The sequence below is a fragment of the Saimiri boliviensis genome, chromosome 1 (genome assembly GCF_048565385.1).
Source record: "Saimiri boliviensis isolate mSaiBol1 chromosome 1, mSaiBol1.pri, whole genome shotgun sequence".
In the NCBI taxonomy this organism is placed as follows: Eukaryota; Metazoa; Chordata; class Mammalia; order Primates; family Cebidae; genus Saimiri; species Saimiri boliviensis.
In genome coordinates this window covers 218,880,261-218,901,392 of record NC_133449.1, presented here as the reverse complement: position 1 = coordinate 218,901,392, position 21,132 = coordinate 218,880,261, and the positions used below count along the sequence as shown (strand labels likewise).

Here is a 21,132-nt window from a genome sequence, read left to right as displayed (position 1 = left end):
CCCAAAGTGGTGGAGTTATAGGCATGAGCCACCGCACCCAGCCTAACTCTTTTTCTTGATATAGTGTGTTTAGAAAACAAAATCATGTTAAAAATAAAGGTTTTTCTATAAAATATATACATTTGTAAGTGCATATATAGGTTTATATATGTGTATATGTGCATGCATAAATGTATATAATAACCATGCTATGAGTGAAAAAGAATTGGCCAGACTGAACAGAACTATCCTAGTGTCAGAGAGAACCATATTCTGGATAGAGATTTTGCATGACTGCACCTTTGCCAGGTGCATCACTTGCCACCTCTGTGCTTTAGGAAAGAGAGACTTACGGACTACTGTAAAGAACTACATTACTAGACTTCAGGACAGACAAATGGGGTGGGAAATCTCAAGACTTCCTGATAGTCAAGTGACTGCTGGCTCAGGGCATTGGGATCAGTCCTGAAGAACCTAGGGCATGGAATGAACTTATTTCATGTTGTGATGTCTTCAAAGTTTGTTTTTAGTGTTTTCAGGTAGAATTTTAGATACGATTAGTATTTTCTTTGCATTGAATTTTGTTATTTGTATAACAAAGGAAAAATACCAGTGAACTAAAATAATGTTCACTGGTGTTTTTCCTGTAGCTGGAAGACGATGTAGAGATCATCTGGTCCAGTGGTTCCCAGCTCAGGTTCCTGAACCATAGGGTCCTCTGGGGTAAAAACATGATTCTGTTAGTGATAATGTTGTAATAAGCCATTTTCAGAACCTCCAAGCTTGATGGAAATCATACATTTACTTAAGTATGTCCACAGGTCTGTTACTGAGTAAATGGAATTTGGCTTCCTAATTCTTGTTATACTATCGGTGTCCATGAGACTCAATATAAATTTTTGAGGGTTTTTTTTTTGTTTTTTTGTTTTTTGGAGCAGTTCTTATTGTTTGTATGATTGATATTCATAACTTTTATTCTTGCATAGAGGTTTTCTAAAGAACAAGCAGAAATTTACTTAAATAAGAAAACTCATTTTATCTTAGCGTGCTGCATCAGCCCATTGGACCCTTTTATATATCTAAGATAATTATGGAATCTGAGTGATCTTATTTTTTCTCTATCTTGAAATACCTTGCTACTTCATCATCATAGATATTATCTCATCATCATTCATCAGATATTTCCCACTATGCTGAAAAAAAGAATAAATACAAAAAATGGGAGAGTGATGAAATTGTGCAGTTGAAATAAATCATCACTATTATGTCATCATATAGTTTTCCTGTTTCTTTCCTTTGGACAAGTTCCTAATGCTTGTCCAAAGTATTACATCTGTTTTTTGTTGTTTTTTTTTTTTGTTTTTTTTTTGAGACGGATTGTCGCTCTTGTTACTCAGGCTGGAGTGCAATGGCGCGATCTCTGCTCACCACAACCTCCGCCTCCTGGGTTCAGGTGATTCTCCTGCCTCAGCCTCCTGAGTAGCTGGGATTACAGGCACGCGCCACCATGCCCAGCTAATTTTTTGTATTTTTAGTAGAGACGGGTTTCACCATGTTGATCGGGATGGTCTCGATCTCTTGACCTCGTGATCCACCTGCCTCGGCCTCCCAAAGTGCTGGGATTACAGGCTTGAGCCACCGCGCCCGGCCTACATCTGTTTTTTAAGAAGATATAAAGTGTGCAGACACTCTCATATTTGCAGTTGCTCTGTTTTAATTTTCATTGAATACAGTAGCAAATTTCAACAATTTTTAATTTTCTGCACATAATGTTCAAAACTGACAGAAAGAGACATTCAACAATTCTTAGACTAACCGGAAGATGAATTCAAAGAGATAAATAGCTCTCTGGATGCTAATGATGATGATGAAATTGATTTTATCAGCAAAATCTCAGACTATGAGTCTTCAGTGTCTTCAATGAATTTTCTCAAATTCAAGAATCAATGAGTAAACACTGTATTTCTAAGAATTAAAAAGGAATTATGGTGGCCTTGTACAGTTAATCTTTGAAAAAGACCTCATCATGTAATACTTTATAACAAAAACCTGGAACATCTTGTTTGCTAAAATGAGGTGATCATTTTCATTTTGTTTTATATTTGTGCACCAACATTAATTTGATGTTTGCAACTGACAAATGCTGAAAAAGAAGTTGATTGTACAGACATGAAATCATTTTTTGGACTGATTGTGTTAATTGGTAATTGTAAATTTAATAATGAAAATATTTTGCAAGTATAGAGTAAAGAAGTTTGCTGGACCATCTTCTCTTCAATAAAAGTATGAGAAATCAAAGTTTTTCTCTATCCAACTGTTGCATTTTGGTTATGTAAGTACAGGAAGAATTGGAAGTAGTGATAAACTAATCTAGAAATGCAGATGATACACGTATGAGAAAAAGAACCAAAAGCAATTATAAGTTAGAACCTATTAAAGATGTGTTTGGAATCAGGGATCAGGATGTACAGAAAGCATATATTCTAGATCAGGTGTCCCCAAACTACGGCCCGCAGGCCTCATGCGGCCCCCTGAGGCCATTTATCTGGCCCCCCGCCGCACTTCAGGAAGGTGCACCTCTTTCATTGGTGGTCAGTGAGAGGAGCACAGTATGTGGCGGCCCTCCAACAGTCTGAGGGACAGTGAACTGGCCCCCTGTGTAAAAAGTTTGGGGACACCTGTTCTAGATTTTCTGATGTACAGAAAAGTGTATTCAAATGACTTTGCCCATTTTGGTTAAATTTTCCTTCAAAACCACTAAAACATGGAATATAAATTTGAATTTACTATACTTAATTACTTAGTAAAATGTCTAATAGCTTTATTTATTTTCATTTGAGACAGGATCTCATTTTGTCAACCAGGCTGAAATGCAGTGGCATAATCTCAGTTTACCGCAGCCTCCAACTTCCAGGCTCAAGCGATCCTCCCACCCGCCATAACTTCCCAAGTAGCTGGAATCCACTGGCATGAGCCACCATGCCCGGCTAATTTTTGTATTTTTTTGTAGAGATGGGGTTTCACCATGTTGTTCAGGCTGGTCTGGAACTCCTGGACTGAAGGGATCCACCTGCCTCGGCCTCCCAGAGTGCTGAGATTACATCTTGAGCCACTGTGTTGGGCCTAGTTTTATTGATTTTTTTTTTTTTTTTTTTCCCTGAGCTCGAGTCTTGCTCTGTTGCCTAGCTGGAGCACAGTGGCACAATCTTGGCTCACTGCAACCTCCGCCTCTTGGGTTCAAGCAATTCTTCCGCCTCAGCCTCCCAAGTAGCTGGGACTACAGGTACATGCCACCATGCCTGGCTAATTTCTGTGTTTTTAGTAGACACAGGGTTTCACCATGTTGGCCAGGATGGTTTTGATCCCTTGACCTCATAATCCACCTGCTTCGGCCTCCCAAAGTGCTGGGATTACAGGAGTGAGCCATCGCACCCAGCTTTACTGATTTTTAAGTAACCGTTTTACTGAGACATAATCCACATATGTAGAATCTACTTTTTAAAGTGTACAATTCAGTTAATATAGCCACAGAATTGTCCAATCAACACCACTATTTAATTTTTTTTTTTTTTTTTTTTTTTTTTGAGACAGGGTCTTGCTCTATCACCCAGACGGGAGTGCAGTGGCATGATCTCAGCTCACTGCAGCCTCCTTCTCCTGGATTCAAGTGATTCTGTTGCCTCAGTCTCCCGAGTATCTGGAATTACAGGCACACCACGCCTGGCTAATTTTTTTGTATTTTTGGTAGAGATGGGGTTTCACCATGTTGGCCTGGCTGGTCTTGAACTCCTGACCTCAAGTAATCTACCTACCCTTGCCTCTCAAAGAGCTGGGATTATAGGTGTGAGCCACTGCATCCAGCCACTGTCTAATTTTTTTGAAGCTTTTCATCATCCAGAAAAGAAAATCTGTACCCTTTATTAGTCACTCCCTAGTCTTCCCTACTGACAACCCATGGCACCAGCAATCTGCTTTCTGTCTCTACAGATTTATCTGTTCTGTCTATGTCGTGTAAGTGGAATGATGTAATATGTGTCTTTTTGAGACTGGCTTCTTTCACTTGCCATAATGTTTTCAAGGTTCATCAGTGGCTTAGTACATACAAGTGCTTTATTCCTTTTTCTGGCTTAATAATATTCCACTGTATGGATATGCCACATTTTGTTTATCCACTCATCACTTGATGGGCATTTGGGTCAGTTCACTTTTGAGATAACATAAGTTATGCTGTCATGAACAATCATGTACATGTTTTGTGTGAACATATGTTTGCATTTCTATTGGGTATATACATAGGATCATATGGTAACTATATTTAGCATTTTGAGGAAGTGTCAAACTCTTTTCTAAAGTAGCTGTACCATTTTACATTCCCATCAATAATGTATGAGTGTTCCAATTTCTCCATATCCTTGCCAACATTTGCTATTTTTTTTTATTCTAGCCATCCCAGTGGTTGTAACACAGTATCTCATTGTGGTTTTGATTTAAATTTCCATAATGATTAGTGATGTTGGATGTCTTTTCATGCTTTTTGTCCATTTTTGTATCTTCTTTAGAGAAATGTCTATTCAAATTCTTTACCCCTTTTTAATTGGGTTCCAATAATTGGTTTTTAATACCTCTTTACTCTTTTATCTGTTATCTTTTTTATTTATTCTCTGTATTTCATTATTTGAAATTAACTTAAAAATACTTAAAATGTAAAAAATGGTCTATTGTACCCAGAGAAAAAAGGGCAAAAACTGTTTTTTTCTGGTATACTGAGGGTCAAAATTATTTAAAATAGGGAATCTGTTTTGGAAAAATTCCAAAAAAAAAAAGAAGTCATTGTGTTACAAATGCTGAAAATCTCTCGTTTGTGCTGACTTCATTTTGCAGATGAAAAACTTGACAAGATTAGTTAAAACGTTTGCCCTGATGTCAAGCAGTTAAACTATCTAGAAAAACCTGATCTCTTGATCTCTTATCTACTGCTTATTTTAGTTATCTTTCTGTAATACATGATTATATTATTTGGAAGCATATTCTTGACATAGAAGAAAAATCAGTACATATTTGGTCCTTGACTTTTATCTATCCATCTTTAGTATTATCTTCCCTTTTTCATGCCTAACTCCTGAACTTCTTTTTATGATGAACAAAGCTTCAAGCTTTTGTGTGATAGTGTTGCTTTCCAACTTGTGCTGCTGGGAAATAGTTTGTGCCCTCCTGAAGGGTGTTTCTTGTGATGAGGTGGACAAGTCGGAAGTAAGAGCCATAGTTGTGGCTTTACTGGTTTTGGCAAGCTCAGAGGGTCCCTGCAGAGTTCTCAGCAGTTGGCATGGGAGGCTTGCAGCTTGCTCATTTATCCCTCAGATTGGTAACCCCTCACCAAGTCCAACCTTGCCTACTTCTACCCTTTTTCCCATTTTCTTATATACAAATGTAGGAAACTCCCTGTATGTGAAATAAAAAATGTCTGTTGTTTTCAGTTATCTTAAAGGAATGGCGTAAGTTCAGGGTTACTCATGATTTTCCTAATGAGCTCTTTATTCTTTTTTCCCTTAGATATCGAAAGGTATAGTAAAAGATACATGAAAGTGTACAAGGAAGAATGGATACCAGGTAACTACAAACACTCAGTATGAAAACAGACTGTCTCGTATTCTTTTTAAGGATAAGTTTTCTATTTTTAACCAAAGGAAAATTGAGTCTGGTTCTTTTATTGTGATTAATTAGTAATATAAATCTTTGGAAACTAAGGTGAAAATATTTTTATGCTAAAACAAGGAAGAATTGAAGTGCTTTTGTGGAAGTTCTTAAAATACATTTTTTATAAAAAGGACAGGGCAAAGAAACCCTTTTGATTTTCTAATTTCATTAGCCACAATCACAATTTTAGTTTGAAATGCCAAAAAGCACAAATAATATGCCCCTGAGCAATTTTAGAGCATTTGAAGAGGAAACAAAAATATAGTTTTAAAGATATTTTAAGCCAAGCTCATGGATCTTCCTTTCTTAATCAGCAGGCATAGACTATTTTTAGTTGCTAGGTTTCTTTTTCAAAATAACTGTATCTAAAAAGAAGCTTTACCTTCGGTGTAGACAACTTAGAAGGGGCTGTAAAGCAGCCCTCATGCCACCCATTCATTTTGCAAATAAAAACAGTTGCCATAGAAATAAAGTGACCTGTCAGGCCACCTGGCCAATACTGTTGGAACCCAGGTCTTCTCATTTTAATTTACATTCTTTTTATGTCTCTGTCCTTGGTCTTTTATGGAAACTACCCTTACGTAAAAACATAAATGGCATTAACAGCATTATCATTTTTACAGATTATAGTACTATCTTTTCAATATGGATAAGTTTGGGCACCCTGGAAACAACTTAGGTCTCACATTTCTTCGATTTCATTAGTATTCATCTCTCAAATGTTTCTCTTTACATATTCCATCATCTAAAATGAATAGTTTACAAAAACTAAAATATATTCAAAGCAAAATTTATTAGTTCAGGTAAAATGACTTGAGATTTAAAGGTTTTGTAAAAATGCAATGAAATTTCTTTATTAGTAGGCAGTATTTTTCAACCAATTTTTCTGTTGCTTCAATTTTCTGCTTAACTATAGGCTTAAAAACTAAAAGAAAGTGACACATTAGAGGAATTATTTAGCGAATGCAAGCAAAATTTATTGGAGGAAATTTATTTTTTTATTTTTTATTTTTTTATTTTTTATTTTTTTTTGAGACGGAGTTTCGCTCTTGTTACCCAGGCTGGAGTGCAATGGCGCGATCTCGGCTCACCGCAACCTCCGCCTCCTGGGTTCAGGCAATTCTCCTGCCTCAGCCTCCTGAGTAGCTGGGATTACAGGCATGCACCACCATGCCCAGCTATTTTTTTTGTATTTTTAGTAGAGACGGGGTTTCACCATGTTGACCAAGATGGTCTCGATCTCTTGACCTTGTGATCCACCCGCCTCGGCCTCCCAAAGTGCTGGGATTACAGGCTTGGAAATTTATTTTTGACAGCTGTTTGTATTTTTAATTTTAAAGTTTTCAGATATTAGAATTGCTTATTTCATTTTGCACGTGTTGGGATTGTGTTATCATACTTTGGAAAAAAAATTAGTTGCATAAGAAATATATCAACTACATAATATATCAACTACAGAAAACTTATACAAAGTAGTCAAATAAATCAATATAAATAATACTTAAAATTTGTTGTAATTCCAACACCCACAAATAATTACCATAAGATTTTCTTCCCCCAAAATTTTATAGCACTATTTCAGAGCTATTTTAATAAACTTTTTTCTTTATAGGAAAATATATATCATTATCTGTTATATTTGGATTTTGTTTTGTTATGTTTCAGGCTAAATTTGTACAGTCAGATTGTCATTGTCTGGATAACTGTTGTTTCCTTCAAATAGTTATGTCCAATGCCACTAATTCCTGGAGGAAATTGCAATTTTTAAATTTTTTGTTTCATGTACAGATTGGAGAAGACTTCCAAGAGAGATGATGCCAAGGAATAAATGTAAAAAAGGTACATTGACTAATGTAATAGTAAGTCAGGGAGGAAAAGTTTATTTCTTACATTCTGTTAATATGGACTTATCAACCCAAAGTTATACTTACTGTTCTTAATGCTTTTCTTAAAGTATTTTGAGCCAGACAAGAAGGCTTATGCCTGTAATCCCAGCACTTTGGGAGGCTGAGGTGGGAGGATTGCTTCAGCCCAGGAATTTAAGACCAGCCTGGGCAACATAGTGAGACCTTGTCTCTACAAAAAGTTAAAAAAAAAAAAATAGTCAAGTGTTGTGGCATGTACCTGTAGTCCGCTACATGGGACGCTAAGGTGGGAGGATCACTTGAGCCCAAGAGGTGGAGGCTGCAGTAAGCCAAGATTGCACCACTGCACTTAAGCCTGGAATACAGAGCAAGACCTTGATGCTCTTTCTAAGACCCTGACTCTGTCTGTCTTTCTCTCTGTCCCCCTGTCCCCACCATATATCTTTTGCTAAAGCTTATTTTTTGTTGTTTATCTTTTGGGTGTCTATTATTATTTTCTTAGCTATCACTTTTTCTTTGTGTATGTCTTATTTTTTAATTTTATATATTTTAAAAAATTTTAGCATTCATTTTATTCATTTCATTTTGCATGTGTTTAGATACATTTTAGATACAAGGGGTACATGTGCAGGTTTGTTAAATTGGTATCTAACACCCAGGTAGTGAGTGTACTACCTAATAGGCAGTTTGTTAAACCACCCTACCCCCTTCTCCCCTCCCGACTTTAGTGGTCCACTTTGTCTGTTGTTCCCATGTTTATGTCCGTGTGTGCTTAGTGTGTAGCTCCCACTTATAAGTGAGAGCATGCAATATTTAGTTTTCTGTTCCTGTATTTATTTATGTAGGATTGTCCTTTAGTTGTAGAATTGTGGAGGTGCTAAGAAAGACTTTTCAATTGTTGTAGATCTTTTCATTTGCATAACTGTAGATTTTTTATTGTACTGGCTACATTATAAATTATTAACTAAAACATTTCAAAATTGGGAAACCAATAAAATAGCATTATGTTGTATAGAAGAATGCCAAAGTGAATATTTACAGTTTGTTTTCCTTTAGTAATTCCATTCAGTAAATAGTTACCTATTATTGCTGGACATTGTGCTGACAGGAATAAAACTGAGCAAAGTGGGAATAATCCTTGTCCTCATAGAGCTTGCAGTCAAATAGGGTGAAATCATTAAACAAAAACTCACTGTCCTCATTGGGAAGTATTCTTTGAGGAAATGGAATTGGAGTTGAGATTAAAGGATGAGTAGGAGTTTACTGAGACACAGTTGTGGGAGAGAAAGTAGAGAAATAACCAGGTTTGTAAGAGAAAATCAAAAGTTCAGTTCAAAGGTGTTACTTCTGGATCCTTTGAAATATACAAATAGAAATGTTAAATATATTGTTGGATACAGGGGAATGGACCTCAAAATGGAGATTGTAGTCATTATCAGAGATGTGATCGTTGAGACCAAGAGAAAGGATGAGATGGCCTAGGGCAGAATTAGGTAATTAGAAGAAAGGAAGGCCTAATCCTGAGCTTAGAAGAATGCCAACATTTAATGTGCTGGTAGAGGAGATTGAATGGCAAAGAAAGGAACTGGAAAGAGAGGGAGGAGGAGAACCACGAGAGCAGAGTAACACATGGTAATCTGATATTTCGGAAGGTTGTCAACAGTGTTAAAAGATGTTAGACAGTTTTGCTAAGAGGTCAAATAGGATGAAGATTGGAAAATGTTCACTCATCGTTAACATGTTGGTTATTGGTGACGTCAGTGAGAGCTTTTTGAAAGATTCTCAAAGGTAGAATCCAAATTGGAATGGCTTAACTGGTAAATGGAGCTTAGGAATTGGAGACAGCTGGCATAGATGAGCCTTTTTAGAATTTTGCTATGAAGAATGAAGAGTGGAAAAGGAAGGTAGCCAGAGAGGTTAAGAACAGTGGGGTTATCAACAAAGAGAAGAGAAGGAATTCCCACTCCCCTTTTTAACCCTTTGTTGAGGTACAATTGACAAATAACAAAATGCACATATTAGAAGTACATTTACATTTTTTGCACATATGTATTTAAGGCAGAAATATTTTTATTTTATTTTAAAGATATAGTATATAACAGCCTTTAGCTTGAATGCAAATATTTTGAGATACAACAATTTATCTTCTTTTATACCCTTGGTTTTTATTGGGCAAATATATTACTTTCATAAGAAAATGCATGTGCATGAATGATACTGGTCATGTCCTAGGGGATCACAAATCCGTAGTTGACTTTAAACCTGAAAAGAATGTGCTCATTTTGGAAGAGTTAATGTTTTCAAATACGTCATCCCTGGGATTTTATACCCACATTAAGCATTAGTAAAAGCTCCCCATGTATCAGGGTTTCCATTTGTTAATAAACAAAGCAACAGCAAAACTTTGTTTTTTTATTTTGCTCTAGTATGTTTTGTTATATGTTATGTAATTTTTGTGTCTTGTTTCTGTAAGTTTGTATTCTCCTTTTTGTTGAGATGTCCTCCATTCATTTACATGGAATTAAACAATACCAATAGAGTCAAAGGATGAAAACAGTTGTTTCTTGAAGAACCAGCTACTGCCACATGTTAACAGAAACTATTCAAATATATGCAGATACTTGGCCAAAGATGGAAAAAAAATAAGTTTACTTACCTGGCCATATTCTCTAGTATCCCTTTAGCAGAGGTATATGTTATAAAATTAAGTAATTTTCTTTCTTTTTTTTTTTTTTTTTTTTGAGACAGAGTTTTGCTCTTGTTACCCAGGCTGGAGTGCAATGGCGCGATCTCGGCTCACCACAACCTCCGCCTCCTGGGTTCAGGCAATTCTCCTCCCTCAGCCTCCTGAGTAGCTGGGATTACAGGCACGTGCCACCATGCCCAGCTAATGTTTTGTATTTTTAGTAGAGACGGGGTTTCACCATGTTGACCAGGATGGTCTCGATCTCTCGACCTCGTGATCCACCCGCCTCGGCCTCCCAAAGTGCTGGGATTACAGGCTTGAGCCACCACGCCCGGCAAAATTAAGTAATTTTCTAACAAGTTCTTAGAAAAAGACTTCATGAGTAGAATACATTATTAACTAATGTTTTTTGGCATGAATATTTATTGAGATCTTGTTTATATATGATGCTATATTTTACGTGTTACAGTTTTTATTAAGCAGTCGTTGCCCTCAAGGGGGTCAGAGAAAGTTACCAATCATTAAATCTGTTACTTTTGTTTGAGAAACCTCACTAATACATATGTTTGGGAGCTCTGGGCTCAGTAAATCACCGAGGGGCAATTCCGTATAACACGGTAAATTGTAATTCCATCAGTTACAGGTCATCTACCACAATCTAAACATTTTTTTCTGTAGGTTAAATGTTAATCTTTAACAAAATTACATCTTTCTGAGCCACATTTTCCTCTTACAAAGTAATTTCTAGGTGTTCAGTTTGAGTTTGGAAAAGAACTGTAATACTTTCTGACTACAATGGGACAATTCTGTAGCCTGTCATATTGCTTTGGTAACTGACTGGCAGAATTTATATGTGAAATACTTCTCTAGTCAGAACAGCCTCAAAATGTAAAATTTTAATAGGAGTAAAAAAAGAAGTTATGTAGCCCAAAGCCATTACATTTTATTTCACGTATATGCTTTTGAGTTTTCAGGTTAATATGATGAATATGTTCAGTTTAACTATTTGAATCTTTATTCCAAAGATAGTTCTGTGTTGCACTTGTCATCTCGTTCACCATTGGCAAATGAATTTTTATCCTGCACTTCCTTTTTATTTTGCACACCTGGTAAGATTCCTCTGGTTAAAGTGAAGGAGAAGCCAGTGCGGGTGGATTTGCGGGAGCCTTTCACTGTACTCATGCTACTTCCATCTGAGGTAACATTTCAGCAGTTTGGCCCTGACTATATTAATTGCCAATTCCAATTTCTAGTACTAGTTAAAAATACACCTGACTTCAGTCTTAAAAAAAAAAGTCCTATTGATGATCATTTATTCCTCATCATTGGAAAATTGGTGAGGTATGATTTGTTTATTCTTTGAGAAAATTAATTTACTCTGAAAACTATGTGACTGCCTAGGGTGCAATAGCATGATGCTGGACAGCATACGCAGAGGCAAGGAAATATAATACACAGTTGCATTTGCAGAAAAATGTGTTAACTGGTAGTTTTACTTCAGCAGGCCCCAAACCCAAAAAGGCAAAAGACGCAGGCAAAGGCACTTCACTCACTAATACTGCAGATGTTTTGAAAAAAATTGAGGTAAGGTTTTCTTCTTACTATAAAAGTGAACTGAAAAAAATGCAAAAGATTCTACCTCCTTTTGCTTTCCTGTTTCAACCTTTCAGCATTCTCTCACTTTTTAATTTGGCAGAAGTGAGCCCAGCATGTAAAGTAAGTGGGAAGGTTTTAACTTTGTGGGCTGGGAGATGGGGAGGTTCTGTCATGTCCTTCGTTAGTTACTTGCTTGGAAAATTGATATTTTTATTTTATTTTTTGACCAGTACTTGAGCTCGAGACCACATGAAAAATAAAGCCAGAGTGCTGATGCAGGAGCAGTGATAACTGTCAGGTTTAACTGTGGTGGAATGATGGGATGGCAGTTCTAGACAGCTTGTATTGATCGAACTCAGGATCTGGCCATTCTTTTTTTTTTTTTTTTTTTTTTTTTCTTTATTTTTATATTTTTTTTCAAAATTTTTATATTACTTTTTTTTTTTTTTTTTTACAAACCCTTGTGTTGAGGGCTGACTTTCAATAGATCGCAGCGAGGGAGCTGCTCTGCTAGTACGAAACCCCGACCCAGAAACAGGTCGTCTACGAATGGTTTAGCGCCAGGTTCCCCACGAACGTGCGTTGCGTGACGGGCGAGGGGGCGGCCGCCTTTCCGGCCGCACCCCGTTTCCCAGGACGAGGGGCACTCCGCACCGGACCCCGGTCCCGGCGCGGGGCGGAGCGGCCCGCCGGCGGGAACGGCGGGGGACCGGCTATCCGAGGCCAACCGAGGCTCCGCGGCGCTGCCGTATAGTTCCGCCTGGGCGGGATTCTGACTTAGAGGCGTTCAGTCATAATCCCACAGATGGTAGCTTCGCCCCATTGGCTCCTCAGCCGAGCACATACACCAAATGTGTGAACCTGCGAGGATCTGGCCATTCTTAAAGCTTCCTGGAGAAAACTTGCTAAAATGATGTGTGCTGTAAGGAAGATTGATCTGGGGTCTCTGGGTGTGGTTTCTCCCTGTAACAAATTATGTTTCCTTATTCTCTACATGTAAACACCTTTTTCAGGACACACACTGGTAAACTGGAAATTTAAATCAAGAAATTCCAATGAGTTTAGTAGAGTTGTTCCCAGATGACTCTCTTATTGTTCATTTTTTTTCAGCAAAAAAAATTACAAGTTTTATTATAATAGAACATTCATGGATGGAGAGGGAGTGACATATATTCAAATCTCATGATTCATGTGTGAATAATTAGTGGTAAGCTAATACCTGAGGCTTCTTATTTCTGCATAACAGGAGGCTCTGTATGGTGGCTGTAAGGCTGTATAATATTTAAACCGTAAGAACTGCTCTCTGTCCATAATTGAACTGTTTTCAGTGGCTTTACATTATATTATTCGATTCTTAAATCTGTAAAGTAATAAGGTTAGATGGTTAAATATCACCAGGAGTGAGAGAATGGAGACTAGTAATAGGAGAGCTGAAACTAGTAGCTTAATAAAAAAGGAATGAAGCAATGAGATGATGTGTGTGGCTTTGAGATCAGTTTTTGTTAAAAAGTTGCATAAATCTGCTATTTTTAACCTATTTTATGAGTGATTTAGATCTATGTGGTGGAAATAAAGATGTTTTTTTTTTTTTTTTAAGATATTTGAGGGGGCGATAATAGAAATACAGACTTCCTAGTTCCTATGTGGCACTGAATTAATACTGTATTTAAAAAGTACTTTTGCATAACTGGTTTAAATAACTATGTTCTTAATTATGAAATAATAGCATGATTTTTTAGATATAGTGTGTACCCTGCACAGAGCCAAATAAATATAGCACTGCAATTTCCTATTAACTACACACACTTACGGGTTGCAGGTCTTTTTACTGTGATCTGATTGAAATAGAAAAAAAATTATTAACATAGCATCATATATGTGTATGTATATCTTATTATAGATGCTTCAAAATATCCATAAGCACTCTTTTGTTTACTTGTACTTTTCCAAAGGGATTGGCAGTTGGAAAAATTGCACACATTATATTGTATGTAGTAATAGCTCATATAAGACAACATATGAGTCATTATCAAGATAAATCATCTTATGTCTGTTACCTTGGTCTTATTTGTTCTGCCTGAGTGCGTTAAGCAGACAGGAAAGGTGGCATTTGAATTTTGATTAGAAACTGAGCCTATCTAAGGTAGTCAGGTATTCTCTCTATTGTCTTTGATTTCCTTAAATTCAGATTTGAATGTAATTACAAGGAGTTTTAAAGATAAGCATTTAAGAACCAGTAAAGGGATAGCTAAGTTGTAGTCACTTCAGATGTTTTCGCCCTCTACAAAGCAAGTATCTTATAATAGAGATGGAGTCTTTGCAGATTATTTCTGTTTAGGAATAATCACATTTTAGCTGAGGTGACTTATGCCTTAATAATGAGTAGTAATATGTGAAATTATTGACTCCTGAAAAACTTGTGAAATTCTGTAACATATGCACATTAAACAGGGTACAATTTAGTGAACAGATAGTGACAGTAATGAAAATAGGTCACTTTTTATTAAATGAAAAAAGCATAGTACAATTTAGTGAATAGATAGTGACAGTAATGAAAATAGGTCACTTTTTATTAAATGAAAAAAAATTGAAAAATTGTTGGTAGTCATGATAGAAATGCAAAGATGTAAAGTTAATTTCATGTGCTATTCCCTGATGGTTCCACTTGTCGTTAAGTGGGACTCTCATGGAATCAGAGCTTTCCTAACTCTGCATCTCTCTTTTGCCTTCTTTTATAGAATTTCTAAAAATTGCTAGTATTGACAGTGATTTGAGTTTCAATTTCTGTTTCTTCTCAATCTGCCAGATATATTAAGAAACAAAAATTCCTGGCAACAGGAAGTAAATAATGAGAAAGAAAAGAGTTGAAGACACAGATAATCTGCAACTAGGGTAATCTAACCCAGGATGACTTGATATTGTAATTAAGAGTATTAAATGATCTCATGTATAAAGTGAAACATAGACATTTTGAAATATTACTATTACCTTATTTTTTTTCTCCTTTTATGTTAAAAGGAAAATAAAATAACATTCTAAAAGTTGTCCATAAACTAAGTCACCTCAAATATTTTAGAAGGAGGTAGGATAGACGGCCAGGTGCAATGGCTCATGCCTGTAATACCAGCACTTTGGGAGGCCAAGGCGGGCAGATCTCTTGAGACCAGGAGTTCAAGACCAGCCTGGCCAACATGGAGAAACCCCTCTACTAAAATTACAAAAAATTAGCCAGATATGGTAGTATGCGCCTGTAGTTCCAGCTACTCAGGAAGCTGAGGTAGGAGAATCACTTGAACCCAGGAGGAAGAGGTTGCTGTGTGCCAGGATTGTGCCATACTCCATCTGGGCAACACAGCAAGACTTTATCTGAAAAAAAAAAAAAACAAAGGAGAGGTAGGAGAGAAATTATAAAAATAAAACATTATGCATTAAAGCCGATAAGCCCAGTATTAATCTGAAACCCAGTTATTAAGTAACAAAATCAAAGAAAATGCTGGTTTAGTGATGAGACAGTGAATTCCTTCTTTCTTGAGTTGACTCCTAGTTTTCTAGGTAGGTGGTGGCCTGTAGGTGGTGATAAGATGGGATTGGAATAATGTGTAATAGATAACTGTTCCCTTAAGGCTAAGCAGGGAAGTCAGCAGTCTAGTGGTTTCCATACAAATTAATGAAACTCACTTATACCAGGAGTTGGAAAAGAGAGGTGATGGTGAAAAATCAGATGAGGAAAATGAAGAGAAAGAAGGAAGCAAAGAGAAAAGTAAAGAAGGTGAGGATGACGAAGACGATGATGCTGCAGAACAGGAGGAATATGATGAAGAAGACCAAGAAGAGGTAATGGTTCATTTGGGGATGGTAGCAAAATTATAAGCTTATCTAACAAGGAATCAGATATAGTATGTATTAAAGTCAACAAACAGAAACCAAGATGATGGGAAATAGAAGTATATTTTTATCAATGGCATTGACTCCTTGCTGTCGAGAGAACTATTATAGCATTGATATTATAATGATGTCAAATTGAATATAGGAGATAAAAAGTAACTTGATTGGCAACTTTGTAAGTATAAATCTAAAAGATAAGGAAATTGATCAAATTACTGCAATTAAGATTTAACAACATAAAAATTTATTTAAGTCAGCAATTCAGGTAATGGAGGGCTGAACCACGTTATATCTAGAGGAGAATCCCTGCAGTGTGTTTCAAATTCCAAAGTGCATGTGAACTCTACTATCAGAGAAGATTGACAGTTTAACCTCAGGTATCTGGCTGAGTCAGGACTCTGTGTTTTGGATTTGGGATGTCTAACTTTTAGAATGAAATTCGCATAGTACATTTAGAAGTAGCTGGAGCCAGTCAGGTATTTTTGAGCAGGGTAATTGTGCAGACCACCGCCTCTTCGGGACTTTGTAGATACCTCAGACAGTAACCCTAGGCAGAGAGTTTCTTCTCCATTCTGGTGACCTTTGTCTTCTATTCCATTTCAGCCTCTTACACCACATTCTGAAATTTTGCTTCTCCTAAAACTGTTCCAACTATGAAATCTTTACTGTATTTATTTTGCATTAAATTTGATGTTCTTTTGAAATTTATATTGGCATAAACAGATTAATATGAATACATTTTTTATCTGTTTCCAAGTGGTTAGCCAACTGCTAACCTCATTTCTTAAATAATTTGCTTTCCTCATTGATTTTGAAATTCTTGTTGTATTGGCTATTGCATTCCCATTTCTACTTCTGTTCTCTGTTCCACCGATTTATTTTGAACCAACACTAAGCTGTTCCAATTAGTAGAAGCATCTGATTTTTTGTTAATATTCGTAGGGTATGTCTTCCCCGCTACCGTTTTTTTTTCCCACAATTTTCCTGAATATTCTGTCTAGTCTTTCAGGTAAATTTTAAGTCTAAACATTTAAAAATTAAATATATCACGTTTGTGGTATATCACATTTGTTACCAGCTTTTTTTTCAGATCATTCGTGTTTTTATTTCCATTGCTCTCTGACATGATTGAGATGGTCAGTAATTCTGATCATCTCTTTCCCCTTTATTGGTTCTCTGTTTTAATTTTCGTTTCTAAGAAACTCAGACCCTTGCTCATCTTTCATCCTCTTTTTTGCCGTTATTCTTGTCTCTTGCCCTCCTAGTGCACACTGTAGACTCTAGCTCTGATCATTTCTACTCTCTACCTCTTCTCCCTTTCAAAGCTGACCTGTTGAGCATTTCATGGCAATCACAGAAATTGATACCCCTCCAAAAACGCTAGCCCCATTTTGCTGGATAACATGTTTCTATTCTCTTTTTAAGTCAGCTCTCTACAGCAGTTATTTTAGATCATCATCTTATTTTCTCTCATTTACTACCTTTTCTTTCACTCAGCAGGTGATAGTACCTTCATACAGGAAATGAAGTCATCAAGAGGAAACTCTATTAATTTCATGTCTGTCCTCTGCCATCAAACTCATTGTCTTATCTCCTCCTTCTCTTTTTTTTTTTTATCAAGGGAAGAAATCCGCTTTACCCTATTTGGGTCTAGTAGTCCTATCCTTTTTTTGAACCATAGTTCTCAGGTCATTTCCCTTTCCATATTTTTAACCTCTTTTTCTGCCTGTCTCTTACATTCATGGATTAAAACATGTTCATTTCCCTTTGCAAAATATGTTGTCCTCATTCTCCCTCATGCTGTCTCTTTGAAAGCTTCTTTAGCTGGTCATCACTTGCTCATTACCCCTTCCCCCACCATTAGCTCTTTTCAATCTTAGTTTCACCTCCGTGCTGTTCAAATTATTGCTTTTGACAAATAGAAGTAGCTTAAAGAAAGAAACTATTGCCTCCACGCTCACCATAGACAAATTTTAGCCTTTATGTTACTTAGCTTTTCTGTAGCATTTAACACTTTTGACAGCTCTATTATTAAAATACTATTTCCTGGCTGGGCACGGTGGTTCACACTGTAATCCCAGCACTTCGGGAGGCTCAGATAGGCGGATCACGAGGTCAGGAGTTCGAGACCAGCCTGGCCAACATGGTGAAACCCTGTCTCTACTAAAAATGCAAAAATTAGCCAGGCGTGATGGCGGGCACCTGTAATTCCAGTTACTTGGGAGGCTGAGGTAGGAGAATCCCTTGAACCCAGGAGGCGGAGGTTGCAGTGAGCCAAGATCATGCCACTGCACTCCAGCCTGGGTGATGGAGTGAGACAACATCTCAAACAAAAACAAACAAACAAATGTGTGTATATACATATATATATATATATATATATATATATATATATATGTAATTTCCTTAAATTCAACAATGTATGGCAATTATATGCATCTTCTATATGCCAGGCATTATGCTAGTTGCCAAGTTATAGACAAACCTGGTTGTTTCCCTTCATTTTTGTTACATAATGCTCCTTGTTTTTCTCCTATTTCTGGTGCATTTTTGTGGTCTCTTGAGTTCTTCTCTTTCTAATCTTTAAATGTCAGTATTCTTCAGGGTTCTTCCCTTGGGCTTCTTTTTCTCACCATAATCTCTCTGACTGATTGCATCCTTCTCCATAGTTACCCTGTGTAAATGTTCTTTTTTATTCAACCTATAGTAAGTGTACACTCAGTATATGCTTGGAATTGTACTAGGTAAGGGGAATATGAAGATAAGATACAGTTTTCCTCTCAGGAAAATTACTAGAGAGACAAGAAAGGTGACAGTTAAAATACAGTGAATAGTGCTATGATATAGTAGTACAGGATGCTATAGCGGCACATAAGAGATGCTGTGGGCACTCCAAAGTCTATTTTAGGAATATCAAAATGATATTGCAAAGAAGACAATTCAGGAGCTCCGAAGAGCTAATCACATCAAGATAGGAACATGGAATGGAGGGGACACTTGGCAGGTAGAAAAAAGAACATGGAGAGAGGCTTGCAGGTGATGAGACTGTAGCATCTTGATTTAACTGACCAGATAAATCAGCATGGCTGGACTAGAGCATGTAAGCGGGCTTACATTGAGAGATGAAGCTGGAGAGATGAGCAGGTCATTAAGGACTTTGAATGTTAAGGTGAGGAATTTCTATCCTGAGCACTGTGGGGAGTATTGAGGGGTTTTAAATAGTGGAATGGTGTAATCATACTTATATTTTAGAAAGCTCAGTTGATTTGAATGGAAGAGCCAAGGTTGAGTCATATTTGAAAGCTTGCTGCTGCAAACCAGAGGTTTTCAATACCCTTGAAGGGATATTTGGTAGTGTCTGGAGATATATTTGGTTGTCACACTGCCATGGGGGTAGTAGGGTGGTGGTGCTATAGGTTCTAGTTTGTATGGCCGATGTTCTAGACAACACTGGCATTTGCAATGCTCTGTTAACAATGTCTGCTGGCATTGAGTTGAGTCGAAACCATATCTGTGTTGAAATTAAGATCTCCTCTAACAAAAACAACAAACAATGGGATTCTAGTAGTTTTAGAATTCTTCATTGAGCCTTAGCAGAATATTAAACAATACCAGTGGGTTTATTATGACGTTTCATTTTAAACAAACAAAAAAAAAAACCCCAAAAAACAAAAAACCTCCCTACTTTAATAGAATAATGTGTGTTCTGCGTGTATAGCTGAAGTATGGAAAGGAGATATTCTTTAATACCTTTCTACATTTAAAATTATTTCTCTCTGCTCCTTTTGGCAATTATTAACTAAAATATGTGGTAATTAATTTACCCAATGTATTGAGGACTTGATGAGCATTCTGTTTTGAAGAATAAAATGGGACAAATTATCTGTGTAATGCCTATTAGTAAAATCAAGGAAATAAAGACTTCTTACTTATTCGATCTTTAGAATGTTGTAATTGAAAACACAAGGGCTCAAATGAGAGCCTAGAAACCATTTAAGCCGTCAGTTTCACTACTGAAACTACTTTATAGGTTTCACTACTTTATACCTGTATCAAGATTACTAACATCAGGGCCGGGCACGGTGGCTCAAAACTGTAATCCCAGCACTTTGGGAGGCCGAGGCGGGTGGATCACGAGGTCAAGAGATCGAGACCATCCTGGTCAACATGGTGAAACCCCGTCTCTACTAAAAATACAAAATATTAGCTGGGCATGGTGGCACGTGCCTGTAATCCCAGCTACTCAGGAGGCTGAGGCAGGAGAATTGCCTGAACCCAGGAGGCCGAGGTTGCGATGAGCCGAGATCGCGCCATTGCACTCCAGCCTGGGTAACAAGAGCAAAACTCCATCGCAAAAAAAAAAGATTACTAACATCACACAGTTACCTAATTTGAATCACTTAAACAGAACTTGGAAAAGGTACTCATGTCTAAAACAAAAGTGACATATGCTTGATTTGGAATACTAGAGTATCCCTTCCTTATTCATCTCCACTTTATGTACAAATTGGCTTTTATTTCCACACAAATGTTCTTGCCAAATACCGCCTTTACAAGGTGACCTCATTTGAATTCTCAACATGCCACCCTGCCCTGGTACACAGGCCCCAGGTGTCAGCCAGGTTTCTAGGTATTGCCAAATTTTTTGGTCCAGAAAAGCAAGGCCAACTTTCTGGAGATGGGAATGGTCTTATTAGCTGGATGCAGAAACTTACAGTATCTAGGAAAGAAAAGGTAATGAAATACTATCTAAATAATGCATGTTACCTTTCTTGCATTAGGTAAATATATGAAAAATCCCACTATCCGGATACTCAAAAAAAAAAAAAAAATTGGAAAAATAATAAAATTGATAGCAAACTATCTTTTGAGAATAATCTGTATTTCTTACTATAGATAGTAGAGATGTGGAGATTAATCTCTTATTATAGCAGATCTCAATCAAGTGCAAAAATGTAGTAACTAGTAAAAGAAACACCCATATGGTCTTATCACTCAGCTCTAACAATGATCAACTCATAGCTAATCTTTCAACCACTCATTCATCTACCCAGTCCCTCCCTGTTCACCCACCCCATTCCCCGTGCCCCATGTGCCTTGGATTATAAAGAAAATCCTAGGTGTCATGTCATTTTATCCATGAATATTTCAGTATGGATCCAAAAATAAGGGCTCTTTAACAACATCACAGTATCATGATAACACCCTATACATTATAAATTATAAGAAATATAATTCCTTAATTTCATCAACTATCAAGCCAGTATTGAAATTTCTTGGTTGTCTCAAAAAGTTTTTTTGTTTGCTTCAAACAGAATCCAAATACGATCCATACATTGCAACTGATTAATAACTCTTAGGCTTAATTTATACCCAAAATGGATTTTTTTTATTGCAAGATACTGGAGGCCTAGAAAAATAAATAAG

At 36.8% G+C, this 21,132-nt stretch overlaps 1 protein-coding gene across 4 annotated transcripts in view; it reads left to right on the top strand.

Moving 5' to 3' along the window:
* Positions 1–21,132, top strand: part of POLR3G (RNA polymerase III subunit G) — a 43,674-nt gene that overhangs the window by 16,462 nt on the left and 6,080 nt on the right. For 3 of the 4 annotated variants that reach the window (XM_039464949.2, XM_010340511.3, XM_003920764.4), the window contains exons 4-7: positions 5,530–5,586; positions 7,462–7,512; positions 11,726–11,808; positions 15,508–15,654. In XM_039464949.2, the coding sequence (XP_039320883.1) occupies positions 5,530–5,586; positions 7,462–7,512; positions 11,726–11,808; positions 15,508–15,654 (338 nt within the window). The remainder of the gene's footprint in view (positions 1–5,529; positions 5,587–7,461; positions 7,513–11,725; positions 11,809–15,507; positions 15,655–21,132) is intronic. The other variant, XM_074383803.1, reaches the window with a different exon arrangement.